Source organism: Ambystoma mexicanum, chromosome 2q, assembly GCF_040938575.1.
Source record: "Ambystoma mexicanum isolate Mex_15411 chromosome 2q, UKY_AmexF1_1, whole genome shotgun sequence".
NCBI classification, from domain to species: Eukaryota; Metazoa; Chordata; class Amphibia; order Caudata; family Ambystomatidae; genus Ambystoma; species Ambystoma mexicanum.
Genome location: NC_090924.1, coordinates 1,309,436,507 through 1,309,451,670, shown reverse-complemented (window position 1 = coordinate 1,309,451,670; position 15,164 = coordinate 1,309,436,507). Strand labels below are relative to the sequence as shown.

The following is a 15,164-nucleotide window of genomic DNA, read 5'->3' as shown; positions in this document are numbered from 1 at the left end:
AACTGCAGTTTGCCCTCCACCATCTGTCCTCCTGCCTCATTCTCTCTCTCCCCCTCTTTCAGGCGTGATAGAATAGCTTACCTTCTCTTCCAGGTTCTGTTAGTCCTGGAGACATCAGCTCAGGACTTCTAGCTTTGGATGTTAAATGTTCAGGAGGGTCCATTCCAAGAAATACCAAGGCCCCATTCTCTGGGCCTTGGCATTTCTGGGGTCAAGAAGAGACTCTGGAAGAAGCAGGACACACAGGCTGGTTTTCAGAAGGTTTTTCTTCCAACAGGCAATACGTAGGCCACATCAGCAGGAACATCTCTGGACTCTGCTAAAATTACTAGGCTCACCCATCCTTATATACACATCTAGAGAGGTGAGGTAATGGTTTGGTCACAAAGACAACCCCTTTCCTATCTGCGATTTGTTGACTTCTATGGCATGATCAATGTGCTGTTCCTTGTTCTTGGTTGTGATTCGCCAGTCTATCTGCTACTCAAACCTGGTCTAGGCCAGTTTTACCCACTCCTTACCCCCTACATGACCTCTTTATGAAAAAACTGTCCAGTAAGGTCAGAGTGAGTTGGCATAAAGCAACCATTTTGTTGAAGTGCCTGACCTTGTCACAAAACCTAAAATGGCTGTGCTCATTACAAAATACCTGACCTACCCAAATTTGCCTAAAACTTGGGACCTGCGCTAATTTGGATTTAGATTCTTTGATAACATATCATCATTTACTACCCGACACACTGTTCATGATATTCTGACTCCACAACTAAATCATCCCTAAAGCGCTTTCCTGCGATGCACTATAATTCTAATTTCTGCAACATTTGAAGGCATTGATCACCTCACCAAGTTATCTACATTCAGTTGGAGGGGGGGGGGGGGGTAGTCATTCTTTTACACACTCCTGCCAGAGACTGACTGATATCCTGCATCAGCTGAGGTTTTTGCTCAACTGGAGGAAGTCAGTTGGCCCCATGTCAGGAACTGGTCTTCCTAGGTGTGCGTTGGAACACTACAGTTCAGTGGGTATTTCCTGTGCCTGAGAGGCTTCTGTCCCTTTGCAAGGCCATGGGGCACTTTCTGGCCAACACGACCACCTCTGCATGGTGGTTCCATAACTTTCTGGGCCTAATGGCCTCTTGCGTGCTCACTGTACAGCTCACCCGCCTAAAGATGAGGTGCCCCCAGCTCCACCTGGCAGCCAATTGGGATCTGGAGATGGGTCTCAATCGTACAGGATCCCTATACCGCTGCTCCTTTTGCCTGATCTTCGCTGGTGATTGATGGATTCCAATGCCTCAGTGGGAGCCCCATTCACCTGACCGGAGCCTACCCTGGTGGTGACGACTGACTCCTCTCTTCCCAGCTGAGGGGGCGGGGGGTACTCTGGAGTGCTATGAGATTCATATGGAGCATGGTCCAGGGCGGAGGCCCTCCTCCATATCAATCTGCTTGAGCTTATGGCAGTGGGCCTGGTCCTCAAGGAATTTTTGCCCCATATAAGGGACAAGTCGGTTCTGATCAGGACAGACAATTCAACTACAATGTTTTACCTTACCAACCAGGGTGGCACCCCCTCCACCCCTGTCTCTGCATGGCTTTTTCGGGGACAGCAATGCAAAAGGGGATCCGCTGAGTCATGTGGGGTTCAACATGGCTCCTTGTTGTTCCAGCATTGAGGGTTCACAGACCTGAATGCCATGTGCCCCCAGTTTGCCTCCTGGGCAGGTCTGGGGGCCACTGAGAGACGCATCCCAGATCTGTTGGCACGGCCACAGGTGGTGTGTCCCTGCCCACCCCTCTGCTCCAACGGACCCTCTGCAAGTTCTGGGCCTCTGTGGGCTGCAGCCTCATCCTGGTTGCCCCCCACTGGCCTTCGAGACCCTGGTTTTCGGATCTGCTGCAGTTGCACTCCCGTGGTCCCATCCATCTTCCGAACCCCAGCGGGGGTTTCATGAAACAAAGCAGGGCGGGGCAGTGGAACATCCGTACCTGGCCAAACAGGCCCTGGCGGCCTTGTTCCTGATCAGCTAAGGCTTCAGCATGCTCAATTTTCAGATGACAACTGGGACATCATTCAGCAGGCCAGGAGGCCCTTGACTCGGTCCCGATATGAGAGCAAATGGACTAGGTTCTCCCATTGGGCTCCCGACAAAGGCCTGCAGCCTGTCACCTGACCTCTGGATGCCGTTCTGGCCTTTTCAGCACACCTGGCTTGCTCTGGAGTTCGGGTGGATACTTGCTGCACGTATTTGGCGGCCATTGGGGCTTACAAGAATTTCCCATAGCATGTGTTTTCGGCAGCCAACCCGGTGGTTAAGGCACACCTTAAGTGGTTGTCTAGACTTTTTCCTCCGGTGCATAGGCTGCATCCGGTCTGTTACCTCAATGTGGTTCTTGCTGCTTTGCAGCTCAAGCCTTTCGAGCCTATGGCCTCTATGGACATCCGCTTGGTGACGCTAAAAACTGTTTTATTTTTGGTTCTCACGTCTGCGCGCAGGGTTAGTGAGCTGCAGGTGTTGTCTTCATGCAAGCCCTTCACCATGTTTCACATCAACAAGGTCATCTTGCGCACTCACCCACACTTCTTGCCCAAGGTGGTCTTTCCATTCCATATGAATCAAGATATCTGCTTGCTGTTTTTTTTCTCCCAAACCCACAGTCGGAGGCAGAGCAGGCTCTTCGTTCCTTGGACCTCAAGATGGTTCTCAAGTTTTATCTCTCTCGGATGAAATCCTTCAGGACGTCTGAGGCATTGTCCTTGGCTTTTGGGGGCTCCTCCCCCAGCTCTCAGGCTTCCATCGCCAATTGGTTGATTCAGTCCATTTCTGAGGTGTGCACGGCCATGGGCAAACCTGTTTGTGAGGGGATTCATGCCCATGCGATCAGAGCTAATGCCACGGCCGTCGCGTTTCAGAGACATGCTTCTTGGGATTTCATGAGCAAGGCGGCTGCTTGGGCCTCTTAATCAGCCATCTGTAGGCACTACTCGCTGTACACCAGCTCCAGGTGTGATGCAGAGTTTGGTCGGCAGTTCTCAACAACCTTTTCGCTTCCTCCTAGATAGTAGGCAGGTTGTCACAGCTCCACCCTATGTTCTTGAATCACCCAAAACGATGGAGGAAAGGGGATGGGATGAATGAGTAATTAAAGTTACTCACTGTAGTGACTGGAGTACTCATAGTCCCCTTTCCTCCATACGTCCCACCCATCTTCCCCCACTAGTATGCCAACCCCTAATATGTACTAAGAGTAGCCAGGTAACTAAACATCTGATGTGTTCAAAGGGGACTGAGGTGAGGTGCCAAAGGGTGGGGTGTTCCCACTCCTGAGGCCACACCCCTGTGTGCTATACTAAATTTAAAGGGGAAGCTCAATTTATTTCACTGCCAAAGTTTCCGTTACCGTCCCGATGTTGGACGCCCCACAAGGATGGAGGAAAGGGGACTAGATTATAAGTACTCTAGTCACTAGATTACATTTTTTTCACTACCAGAATCTTCTGTGCCAAACGAGTAACTGTCTTTGCTGCTGGTGATCTTTGACCTTACAAGGTATTCTGAGGTTTTGACAGCTCACAGTCGATCTCCTATAACCACAAGGTCAGACCATTTGTCTTTGTACTATTATTAAACACTATGCAAGACATTAATATTGTTAGGGTAAGCCTGGTCTGTGGGGGTTGACTCTGGATCCCTACCTAGGCGCCATACATCGCAGTGATCTGGTTTACATTGGACTACTTTGGTGACCCCACCTGGCAAGGTCACCTCCCAGAATGCACTACAGGAACTTTATTTCATCAAGTTACTCATTGGTATACTGCATTACTGTTGTACTTACCCATCTAGCAGATAAAAATATATATATATATATATATATATCACTAATATTTGAATATGAAGTGTTCTACTGTACCTTAAACCACTGCACCATCCTCCTGAGTTTGTTACGTTGGTGGCTCCACAATGTTTACCATTAGGAGAGTCGGGTGGACTCGCTGTAATCCTTATTCCTCGTTATGTGTAGGTCTTTCTCACACACTGAACATAATGTTGAGCAAATCCTTCAGAGGAGGTTACGACTCAGTCAAGCACACACTGCCAATAGTGCAAGGCTGTTCACTAGGCTGTTTTAGGGACACCTCAGCCCTGAGAAATGTAGCGCCTCTCAGGGCACATCAAAGCCAAATCACACAAAGGCCATGGGTGTGGACTTAGGAAAGTTTGGTAAAACACTCAGGAAAAGCAAAGGGTTTAGGACTTCCCATCAGCAGTACAGTTCAGAAAGTTGCTGCCAAACAGAATTACTGTCACTGCCACTTGGTCTGGTGGAATTACCGCTGGATTACAAGTGGTTTGTATGGCGGTGTTAGTCCCTATTTATGGAGTCTATAGGTCTCCATGGGGATTTCAGTGGAATTACCACAGCAGTAATGTTGCCGATTTGGTAGTAAGGCGGCAGAATAATCTGCAGCATTTTGCTGCCGGTTTTCCCTCTGCACCACCAAAGTTATAGTACAGTAGTGTTGTAATGTGGCGGTAACAGAGTTGCCTCTCCATTAACGCAGTTTTTACTGCATTGCTGTACTTGTAATGGGGTCCAAAGTGTACATGTGTTACTATAGTTGGTACAGTAGTCTTTCCCTGCTGTGGGTGTATTACATATAATCCACTCCCTCAAATGCCGCCTTCCCTTGAACCTGCCTTTTCATCTTTATCTCAAAACGTAATAAGTGGTTGCGTGTGTTTCAAAAAAGGAACGTTGTCTGGATGCCAAATGATGGTGCACTGTATCCTTATGACGTCAACGAATTGCCAAAGGTCCAACTCTGGGACTATTTAAGTTACACATGCTAGAAGTACATCGTTACAGGTAAATTGCACTTCTTCATTGAAAGGTTGTTCGAGGATACCACTTAATCTGTAAATCCGTGTCGATGACCTCTTGTATAATGCATTGCTTGAATGAGTTACCTTGAGCACCCCAATTGTAATTCATACATTGTTTTCATTCTACCTTTAGATAAAATCCTTCATTCCTATGCAGACTTCTCTGGTGCAACAGATGTGTTTTTGGAAGCAGAGCTGGGTGGAGGAGAGGGTAGTGCTGCATGGCAGCATACACAACTCTTCAGAGAGAGCCTACACAACAGTAAGGAAACTTCATTGGAAATACTCATCACGTTCAAAGAGCCTTGAGAGTGACATCCGGCAATCACAATTATGTGCAAATTCCTGATTAAACTTTAATAGGTATGGTGTGAGAACTTTACTCTGACTGGTGCTGGCTCTTATCCAAGTCGACGGAGTATGCTTGAGCTATTGATGACGGCCATGGAATTAAAGGGTTCTGCAGTTCTTTGCAGAGACTCTCCACATTTGTTACGTTTTTTTATTACTGAAATGCATCATTCAATATGTGCTTCTGGTCATATCTGAATGCCTCAGGAGAAGTAGCCACGGTTCCTGTTTCACTGGTTTATTTTAGATGCATCGCTAGATCAATGAGGCTGAAGGATGTGCCTATGAAAGGCATAAGTCCTCACAACTGTATGTCTAGGTTTTGTGAACTGGAGAAGGATGTTTGGGAACTAAACGGACACAGACCAGTCTGTTGGATAGAGAAAATGGCCGACAACCCACCAGTAATCTTGTACAAAAGCCTCCAGCTGCCAGTGCCTTGTTGCTTGATAGAACATATTTGACAAGAGAGAAAAGTAAAGTTTGTTTGCACATATTTCAAGAACATTGGGTAAAGTGCAAAGCAACCCTGAAAAGTGGTGTATTTCCAAATGTGAATGTTTGTTTTTCAGCTTTATTTCAAAATTACAAAAAGACGACACCGTTTTTGGAGCTCTCTAAGGAAAAGAGTAAGAGTCGGTAAATTGAAAAGTCTATCTATAATAGCTCATTTTAGAAATTGGCCTTCCTTATGGGTGTGGCCTAGGTTAATGCAAAGAAAATCTCACTTTGTGATTGGTCAGAAATCAGCATTCTGGTGGTATTCTCAGCAAGGGAATACTTCTGCCTGGAAAGCAATTTTAAAGATGAGAACCATGTTCTTTTAAAATTATAAAACTGATTTCTATAGGTGGGGATGGTTGTGAATTATTTTTAGCACCAAGAATTATTCGGTTTTTATCGATCTCCTGTATAAATGGTCAAAGATATTAATATAGTATGCGCTCGGTTTGACTTTACAGCTCTATGAACAAATGTTAGTTTGCCTATGGTTCCACATATACTTACCAGGTTTTATTTGGCAGATAAATACCTTGTTGCATAATTAGAACTTTGTAAATGTTGGTCTGTTGGATGTCCATGGAAGATGTCAAGGACCTTTGCCAAAAAACTGCCCCTTCACTGCACTTCGAAATCACAAAGTAGCTTGAAGACTTTGTTTGTTCAGCGGAAACCCCAGGTTCCCTTTTGCAGATTTTAATGTATTTCTTCACTTCTTTAGATAATTCAGCTTGTTTTAATTTACAGCTATCACCTATGAGGGATATGTTTAAATGCCACAAAAACAGCAGTGACAGAATTCAAGGAAATGTGTCCCCATGTCCTAGTCTCTTGCATAGCATTAATCCAAACTACGTTTATTTCTTTAACCAAAATAAAATCAACCAGGGATCAAGAAGTAGGGAGTATGTCATAAAATGTATGTTTTCATGATTGTATTTTATGTGATCAGATGAGTTATGCAACTACTTGCTCCTTGCAGAATGCAATTCGTACATGGAACTACAATTCTTTAATAAAAAAATATTTGTTTTGTGTCCTGTAGATTTGTAATTTTGAAAATTGTCACTTGTTTGGCGGTTTCTGGTGAGTAGGTGGATACAATGCAAAAAAGAAATGAGTAAGAGTACTGTGCTCTACTATCGGTCTACTAAGGCGATGGCAAACAAGCTGCAGCTTCTGATGCTACATCTCGTACATAAAGACCAATCAGAATTTATACCTGGCAGGGCTACTGCCTTAAATTTGAAGAGGTTTTATAGTGTACTGGCCCTAGTGCCCTCGGACTCCAGTGCTGTCGTTATTTCCTTAGATATGCAGAAAGCTTTTGACACTATATATTGGCCATACCTGTTTACAGAGTTGAAGAATGCTGGGTTTGGGCCTTGCGTTTTTTCGTGGGTCTGGTTACTCTATAAGGCACCAGCAGCAAGGGTCAAAACAAGCAGCATGATGTTGGTGGTTATCAGACTAGAGAGCGGCACCTGGTGTGGGCGCCTTCATTTCTCCTCTGCTATTCGCTCTTTGGTGATAGAGCACTTGGCTGACCTTGTGCGACGGTCCCACAGCTGTTGTGATATGCAACCGTTAATATCCTTAAATGCGGATGACATCCTGTTATACATCCAGGACCCTTCCAGGGATGCAGCGGCTGTCCTTTAGACAGTGGAAGAATTCGGGAGGTTTTTAGGGCGGCACCTCAACAGAAATATATCTGAGATATTCCCGCTGACATGAGTAGCGTAACTATTGGGGTAGGGGGCACGAGTTGTGGGCTGTGCAGGCCTCATTTAGATATCTGGGAATCCTCATTCATAGATCATTGAAAGAGACGATGGTGCTGAATTATATAGCGTATATGATGTAACTAGAGGACAAATTGGCACGCTGGGGGAAGATACCAGGGTTGTCTCGATTGTGAAAATGCTGTTGCTCACAAAATTATTATACTTTAATAATATCCTGGTGTGTCTGGGAGGGAAGTTATTCACAGACATGAAATAACTGTGTACATCTTGTGTGTGGTATCGGGGAGGTTCCCATGGGCTAGATGTCTATGACCAGGCTGTGGGAGAAGCGAGGGCTACGGGCGTCTCATTTTGAACTGTACTATCTAGCGGGACAGGAGCTCTATGCTTCATATTGGGAGAAATTGGGGAGAAAAAAACCTCCACATGTGGGGTTAGAGAGGGTGGCGGCGGTGGGTTTGCCCCCTGCACCATGACCTACGAGGCTGAAAATATGGCATGGGGGGGGGGGTCATTTGACCCAATAGCGGCTACGCAGCTGGTATGGGGTGGGCTCCACAAGCTGTGGGTGGATTTAGTACCCTTATGATGGAAGAGCTCCCCGTTGGGGCCAAGCTGGGTCGATGCTGTCACTAGATCCCTTGATACATGCAAGTTCATTTAGTGGGAGGAGCTAAAAGCGCACATGGGTGACTCCATTACAGAAGCTCTATTATTGGACAATGAGAACGGCCTTCAGGACGCGCTGGCTGGAGTTTATGGATGAACCCAAAGCCTAGTGAATCCTACATACATGAGGTGGAGATGGGAGGTAATTCTAAGAGTGTGTCAGCACTTTATAATAGTTTGCTGTGTGAAATTGTACATAAGGGTCCTAATAACGGTGAAATGGGAGCAGGATTTGGATGTTGAATTCACTGATCAACAATGGGTGACTATCTGTGGTTTTACAGAGAATAAAATCTCCTCGAAATTTCGGTTGATTCAATTTGATACTGGAAAGGCTACACTACACCACAGCCACGGTCAGTTTGGGAAAGACTGCTCGGGCAAGCGCCCCAGGTGTGCCAGTGATGATGCACATTTGTTACATATGTTTTGTGCGTGCCCAAGCTTATTGACCTATTGAGATGGATAATATGTGCTGTTCTGAAAGTGGTGACCGTGCACTCATCTCCCACCAACGGCTGTAATATTGCACACCACATGTAAAATGGCTGAGGAGAAACGTAGATTTTTAAATGTGGGTTCCCTACTGGTCAGGAGACGAATCCTGATAGGTTGGACACAACAGAGTCCTCCGTTGGTAAGCGATTGATTGCAAGATCTCACGTGGGAGAATAACATGGAGGGGTTACATGGCACGCTGGTGCATGCAAGGGGCAGACCCCAATACTTTTGCTCAGAAGGCTGGGGAAGCCTGGGAGTCCTCGCTGATCAATGTAGCTAATTCTAGCCATGGTGGCCCCTGTGCACTGTATATTGTGATGTTGAATAAGTCACTGCAATGAAACATTCGCAGCAATCAGTAAAAATGGTGGAACCAAATGTCCTTTGTATAGTGCTGCTCTAGATGCACTGTCCTCCGTTATCCGTTATGTTGCATTTTTCATCTCGAACTTAAAACAATTTGCTTTGTCCATAGGTCTTGCTTTTAACTTCTGCATCCTTCAAAAGTAGTGAAACTTGGTCTTAACATTTTGTAGAACTAAAGTTTGAACATTTCAAATTGTTCCAAGGATTGTGTTCTTATGGTGTGTCCTATATACACCACTACAGGACTGTGACGAAGTCACTGGAGAGGATAAAGGATGTGTCCCTGAAGACACTGGGGGCTGGGAAATGCTGGCAGCACAGCTTTATTAAGCCAAGAGGCAGTGTGCAGGGTATATACCCTATCCCTAGCCTCTAGGGATAACCAAGTGAACAAGAACCTTCCCCATGCGGCCCAAGAAGAATGTATAACCTGCATCTAATTAGCCAAGGAATACCCGACTCTAGATCATCTCTTTCACAGGGTTCTGTGTGCTTATTTTCATTTGAGGCCCAGTATCAATAGTGAGGACATACACAGGGCTGCAGGTTATCCTGCAGGGCATCCCCTGCTCTCTAATGAGGAAGCTCTCTCTGCACACACTGGACCAGGGGAGCCTGCATACAGATGAGAGACCGTGATGTGGGTTGGCATGGCTACCCTGGGGTCGTGCAGTCATAGACACAGCACTGCCTGACTTCTAGATGATGCACCCACCCCGTTTAGCTTGCAGAGCTCCATGCAGTGCGGAAACAATTACAAACTCATTAACCAATGCCCAGGTCAATGCCACCTCCAAACTCTGGTGCTTCTACTCAAACTTTAAGCCCTACAAATGTGGACAGGGGAGGGATGCAAAAGGGATCCTGGTTAGGCCAGGAATGCGAGTTAGGATGTGGATGTTGAAAATGAAGAGGTGACAGATGAGACAGGGGCATATGCTCCTTATAGAAATACAGTTGAATAGAACCCCCTTGCCAGTTGTTAGTTTGACCCAAAACTTTCCACCATTTGTTTAGTCGCACCTTGTTTAGGTCTCCCACTAAATGCCCCACCTGCCCCACAGCTGTTTTTAACACTTATCCCCTTTACCGGGAGATTTAGAACTTCAAACTCATTTCGATGAATCTTTTGGTTCTTGGGCCTGTTACATATGGTTTTAGAAATGGGCTCACACACCTGAGAACAGTACTGCCTATCCCAGCTTCCAAAGGTATTTGTGAGAGCACGGGGGAATCTATGGACACTGCCCTCATTTGAATATATTTTAGTATCTGAATTTGAGGGAGCAGGTACAATCTTTAAGGGGAAGAAAAGCTCATTCTAAGTGGTTACCTGGTCACCTCGGTTTTCTTCTTCCCCGCAAACTGGGTTCTGACTCGATGGAGGAAGCTTTTTCCCTGTCTAATAATGGAGTACTAGTCACAAAACGAAACTGAGAAAAGCTGTTTTTCAAAAGTATTGTGAAGAAGACTAGCTTTCTTCACGAATTGAAAGTGTCGCTGTGACTGTAAAATGACAAGGTACATTTCCTGAGGCAGTATCAAATATTAAACCCTGACGGTGATACTTCCTACAACGAGCTGAGACAAGGGTTCTTGAAAGCCTGGGCCACAATCCAGAACACCACTGACAGAAGCTGCAGCTCCTGAAGGTTGCAAAGTCTGTTTGGAAAGTGAATAGAGGGAATGACTGTTGAACAACTGGTCAGATAGCAGAGCGAGTAGAGCCTGCTGACGCAGGTTCGAATCCCGGCAGGGCCAAACTCAGCCTTTCATCCTTCCGAGGTCGATAAATGAGCGCCACACACTGTGGAAAATAAGCAGCGCTCAGATACCTCAGGGTTCATAGCGCTATATAAATGCACAAACAAACACACAAACAAATAAATGAGGCACTGGTATTGGAGAAGTTATGCAACTCCTTACCTCAAGAGTCGTGCAGCAACTGCACTGGCCAATGATGGAACAAACTTCCTAGCTCTAGAGGGCTCAATGCCCTAACAATCCAGAAACACTAGCAAGGAAGGAACGAACCCAGGCATCTCGAAGATAGACTGGACAACCTCTTCCCTTGACTGAGGGTATTTTACGAAACAGGAGGCAAGTCAGTTGGGAAAAGCTCACACAATCCCTACTCCCAACCGGTAACCAGCACAGATGACGAGTCCCTGATGTCCCAGTGGAGGAACGTGCAAGCCCATTTCATATTAGGAGAGATATAAAGGGAACGTGGTATGATCTCAGTCCCCAGGTAAACAATAATTATAAACGGAAAAATGGACCAAGACCAGGAGGGTGGCAGACAACGGTACAACAAATTTAAAAAACATATATTTATTCAAAAGTGGTAAACAGATCGATACATTAAAAACCAATTGTCCATAGTAACTCGCACTCCATTCAATCTACTCCGTCAAGCGTACTAATTCATACATGCATTCAAAATACTAATTCCCTGTACATTTCGTATATCAGCCTTGCAGCATACATTGCCTCATTACAATTGTTCACAAATTGACTGGTTACATAGTGAGGGATCTGGAACAGCATGTTTTGAACCCTCTCGTTGGAGGGAAAGACAAGGCTGTCTTTGGTCTGAATTAAAGCCCCCAAAAACTGTTTTACTTGGCTGGGGTCTAGATTGGACTATTTCTAGTTGATCGAGAAGCATACGCTGAAAAGATCTACCATCTGTGTATTTACTAGGCTTGTTCCGTACGAATCGCCTGTTATGAGCCAGTCGTCGAGGTAAGGATAGACTGGAACGGACTGTCTGTGCAGGCGAGCAGCTACTACCGCCAGTACCTTTGTGGACACCCGTGGACCTGAGGCGATGCCGAAAGGAAGAACCTTGAACTGTTAGTGGGTGTCCTCTATCATGAACCTTAGGTATTTTCTGTGAGCTGGCAACATTGAAATATGAAAGTATGCATCTTTCATATCCAATGGAGCCATATAATCCCCCTGCAGTGGGATTACTTCCTGCAATGTTGTCATCAGAATTCTTGCGCTTTGTCATATTTGTTTGCTGGGACGCCGATCTAACACAGATCGCATGGTGAGATCCTCTATGGGCACAAGGAAGTCCACTGAATAAATACCCTTGTTTACCTGGTGAATGGGGCTCAACTTCTACGGTTCCCTTTTCCAGAAGGATCTGCACCTCTTCAAGCAGGATTTGCAGGTGCGCTGCTGATAGGCGTCTGCTCTTTGGCGGGTGATATCGAGGTGGCCGGTGGAACTCGATGCAATAACTGTGGGTGACGGTCTTTAGCACCCACTGCTCTGATGTTATCACTGCCGATGATTGAGTGAATGACAAATGTCCACGACCAGGGAGTTCCGTGTGCATTGGGGAGTTTTTCCCCACGGTCGTGAACTTCCATCCAGATTCCTCTGGGGGGTAAGTTCAGGCACTCTAACTATTTACTGGTTGCATGCACAAGTTAAGTTCACTTCAATTCCATAAGCGTAGAAGGGGTGCACAACAAGGTATCCACTTCCGTCCTGACGAGGTTTGGAGAAATGAATGGCCACAGTATCCAGCTCGCCTTTTCTGGCTGAAACACATGTTGACAACATCTGTTGCATAATAGAGACACACACCAGTATACATATGAGGTCTAGGGACATTTGTGAACAATTGTAATGAGGCCATGTATGTTACAAGGCTAATATACAAAATGTAGTGAATGGGTATTTTGAATTTGTGTATGAATGAGTACGCTTGACTGAGAAGATTGGAGTGTGAGTTGGTTACATGTCTTTTCACCTACAGATTTTTTCACCTAATATTTTTTCACCTAATGTAGATTAAAAACCCCTCTTTGCTGAAAACCTGTATACCGATTTTTATTTTTTTATTTTAATTGGGGGTGGGGTTGTCCCCCCCCTTGCAAACCCGTTTCCCGCCCTTAAAAACACCCCCAACATTCCGAAATGTTTATTTTTTATTTTATTGAGGGGGCCCTCCCCAAACCCGTTTGCAAAATGTAACCCCTTACCCCACCCAAACATACATACATATTATTTTGATAAAACAAAATTCAGTGAAAGATTTTTTTGATGAAAACATCTTTCAATTAACATTTTTTAGTGAAAAAGCTGTTGGTGAAATTATTTTTTGATGAAAAGACTATACCTTGTGAGTTACTATGGACAATTCTAACAATTGGTTTTTAATATATGGATCTGTTTACCACTATTGAATAAATATATATTTTTTAAATTTGTTGAACCATTGTCTGCCACCCTCCTGCTCTTGGTCCATGTTGTGAGAGGGGGTACATGGACATAACTTGCCAGAAAAATCCTACGGACAAGAGCTACTTTTCTCCAAGAAAGGTTCTTTGAGACTATGTGGGCAGGTGAAAGATAACAGAGGAAATTGAGGAGACTTCAGAGCAACACCTAGATATATTTGCACAACGCTCAAGTATCACTGATTTAATATTCCAGTCGGCTTAAATGGCCAACTGGTCATTGCCCTGTTGGAGCCAACAGATTCAGATGGGAGCTGACCTTGTTGTCTCTGAACATTGTCTTCCCAATCAGACTATAGCCATCACCTGTGTTCATGGCGACCAGGAAGTGGACATAGAAGGGGACAACATCTAGAGGAGGCAACTGTAAAGATGAGGCTCCCCAAAAGAATAATAATCTGGTCTGACCTTTCCTCCATTCGTTACTGGTTGGGAGAAGGGCAGACATGAAAACAAGAAGCCAGGTCATCCCGCATTGAATCCAAAAAGGAATCGGCACCAAGGATACCTTTGCCAGGCGTCTTTAAGGCCTTTTTCCTGTGCCTGGACTTGGTGGCAAAGTAGAAAAGCTATCCCCTCCATGGACATGGCCTGAAAGGGAGCTTTGTGGAACACAGGAGTTATGTGATGAAGCCACTCTGGTGAGGCTAGGGGACTGGCCACTGGAAAGTTGGGGGACTGCCAACCACGCAGTGATCCTGACCCCAGAGGGGTATGTGGGGGATCCCCAGACACCTGTAGCATTGAATCTTTCTATAGCAGAACCTATCTAGAAAGCAATGGAGCACTTTGCATGCCATTGAGAATAACCTGTGAGGAAGGTGGTGGATTACAACATGTGGCACAGGATGTTCCATCCATGGGAGTTGGATGTGATGCAGGAATGTCAGGAGGGATGGTGGCACCTGGTTGTTTTTGGAGTAAAGTCTTGAGGTTCTTCCTGAACTGTAAGAGCGTTGTCTCCGGGATGGTATTCCAGTAGGCAGTGGCATAGCAATGGAAGGCATGTGTGATCATTCTTTCCTTTTGTGCCAGTTTCGTATTGAGCTTTGCAATACCTTGGCTTCTGGAGGAGCGGCCCACCTTAGCTATTGAGATTTGCAGCTAGGTAGGAATATGTGCCAGCTGTGGTTATTTTTTAGTTGATGAAGGTAGTTTTAAAGTGCCTTCTGCCTGGAACCTGAAGCTGGTGCAGCTCCTTTAAGACGGAAGAAGTTAAGTTGAACATCTGGTTTCCCATTGAGTTGTGCCATAGTGTGTAGGGTACCCCTACGTGTGGCCAGGTACATTGCTGTAATGCTGGTAAGCAGGGGGTGTCCTACATTGACGTGGCAGATTACTAGGGCCCGGGAATGTGTTTTTGAAGTCCTTGGGTGGGAGGAAGGGTTAGCTGATACCAGGCAGTTTGAGCATTTTGTTGATATCTTGTCAAACGCAGATAATGCTGAGTGATTTGGCAGTCTGGGCCATACGAAGTGTATATACTTTATTCACCTTTGAATGGTATCCTGCTTAGATGGGTGGCAAAGTAGAGAACATTCTGTCTGTGTGATTGAGCGTCAGGTATGCGTTTGTCATCTAGGCTAAGGTGGAGGCGAGGCAATTCCTGAAGTGTGAGATGCTCTGGGTACTGACCTTTAGGTAACATCCACTTATTGGTGCCGATAAGATTTTTTGGTTATTGATGATGAATCCCAATGTCTCAATGTATAGATTAAAGATCACTGTAGAGAGTAGTGATTTTTTGGGGACTTTCCAGAAGGTTGTCTGACCAGAGGTTACCCATCTTAATGGTTTGAACCAGATGTGGTTAAGATGTCACCCCGCTGAGCACTGCACCCAAGAAGCCGATTACATTCATGAGTCGGCGGGTC

The 15,164-nt window shown here is 45.5% G+C and overlaps 1 protein-coding gene across 2 annotated transcripts in view; it reads left to right on the top strand.

The window, feature by feature from the left end:
* NGLY1 (N-glycanase 1) overlaps positions 1 to 6,788 on the top strand; it is a 520,539-nt gene extending 513,751 nt beyond the window's left edge. For both annotated transcript variants that reach the window (XM_069648769.1, XM_069648767.1), the window contains exon 12: positions 5,026 to 6,788. In XM_069648769.1, the coding sequence (XP_069504870.1) occupies positions 5,026 to 5,201 (176 nt within the window). In that variant the 3' untranslated portion in view covers positions 5,202 to 6,788. The remainder of the gene's footprint in view (positions 1 to 5,025) is intronic.
* Positions 6,789 to 15,164: the final 8,376 nt, after the last annotated feature.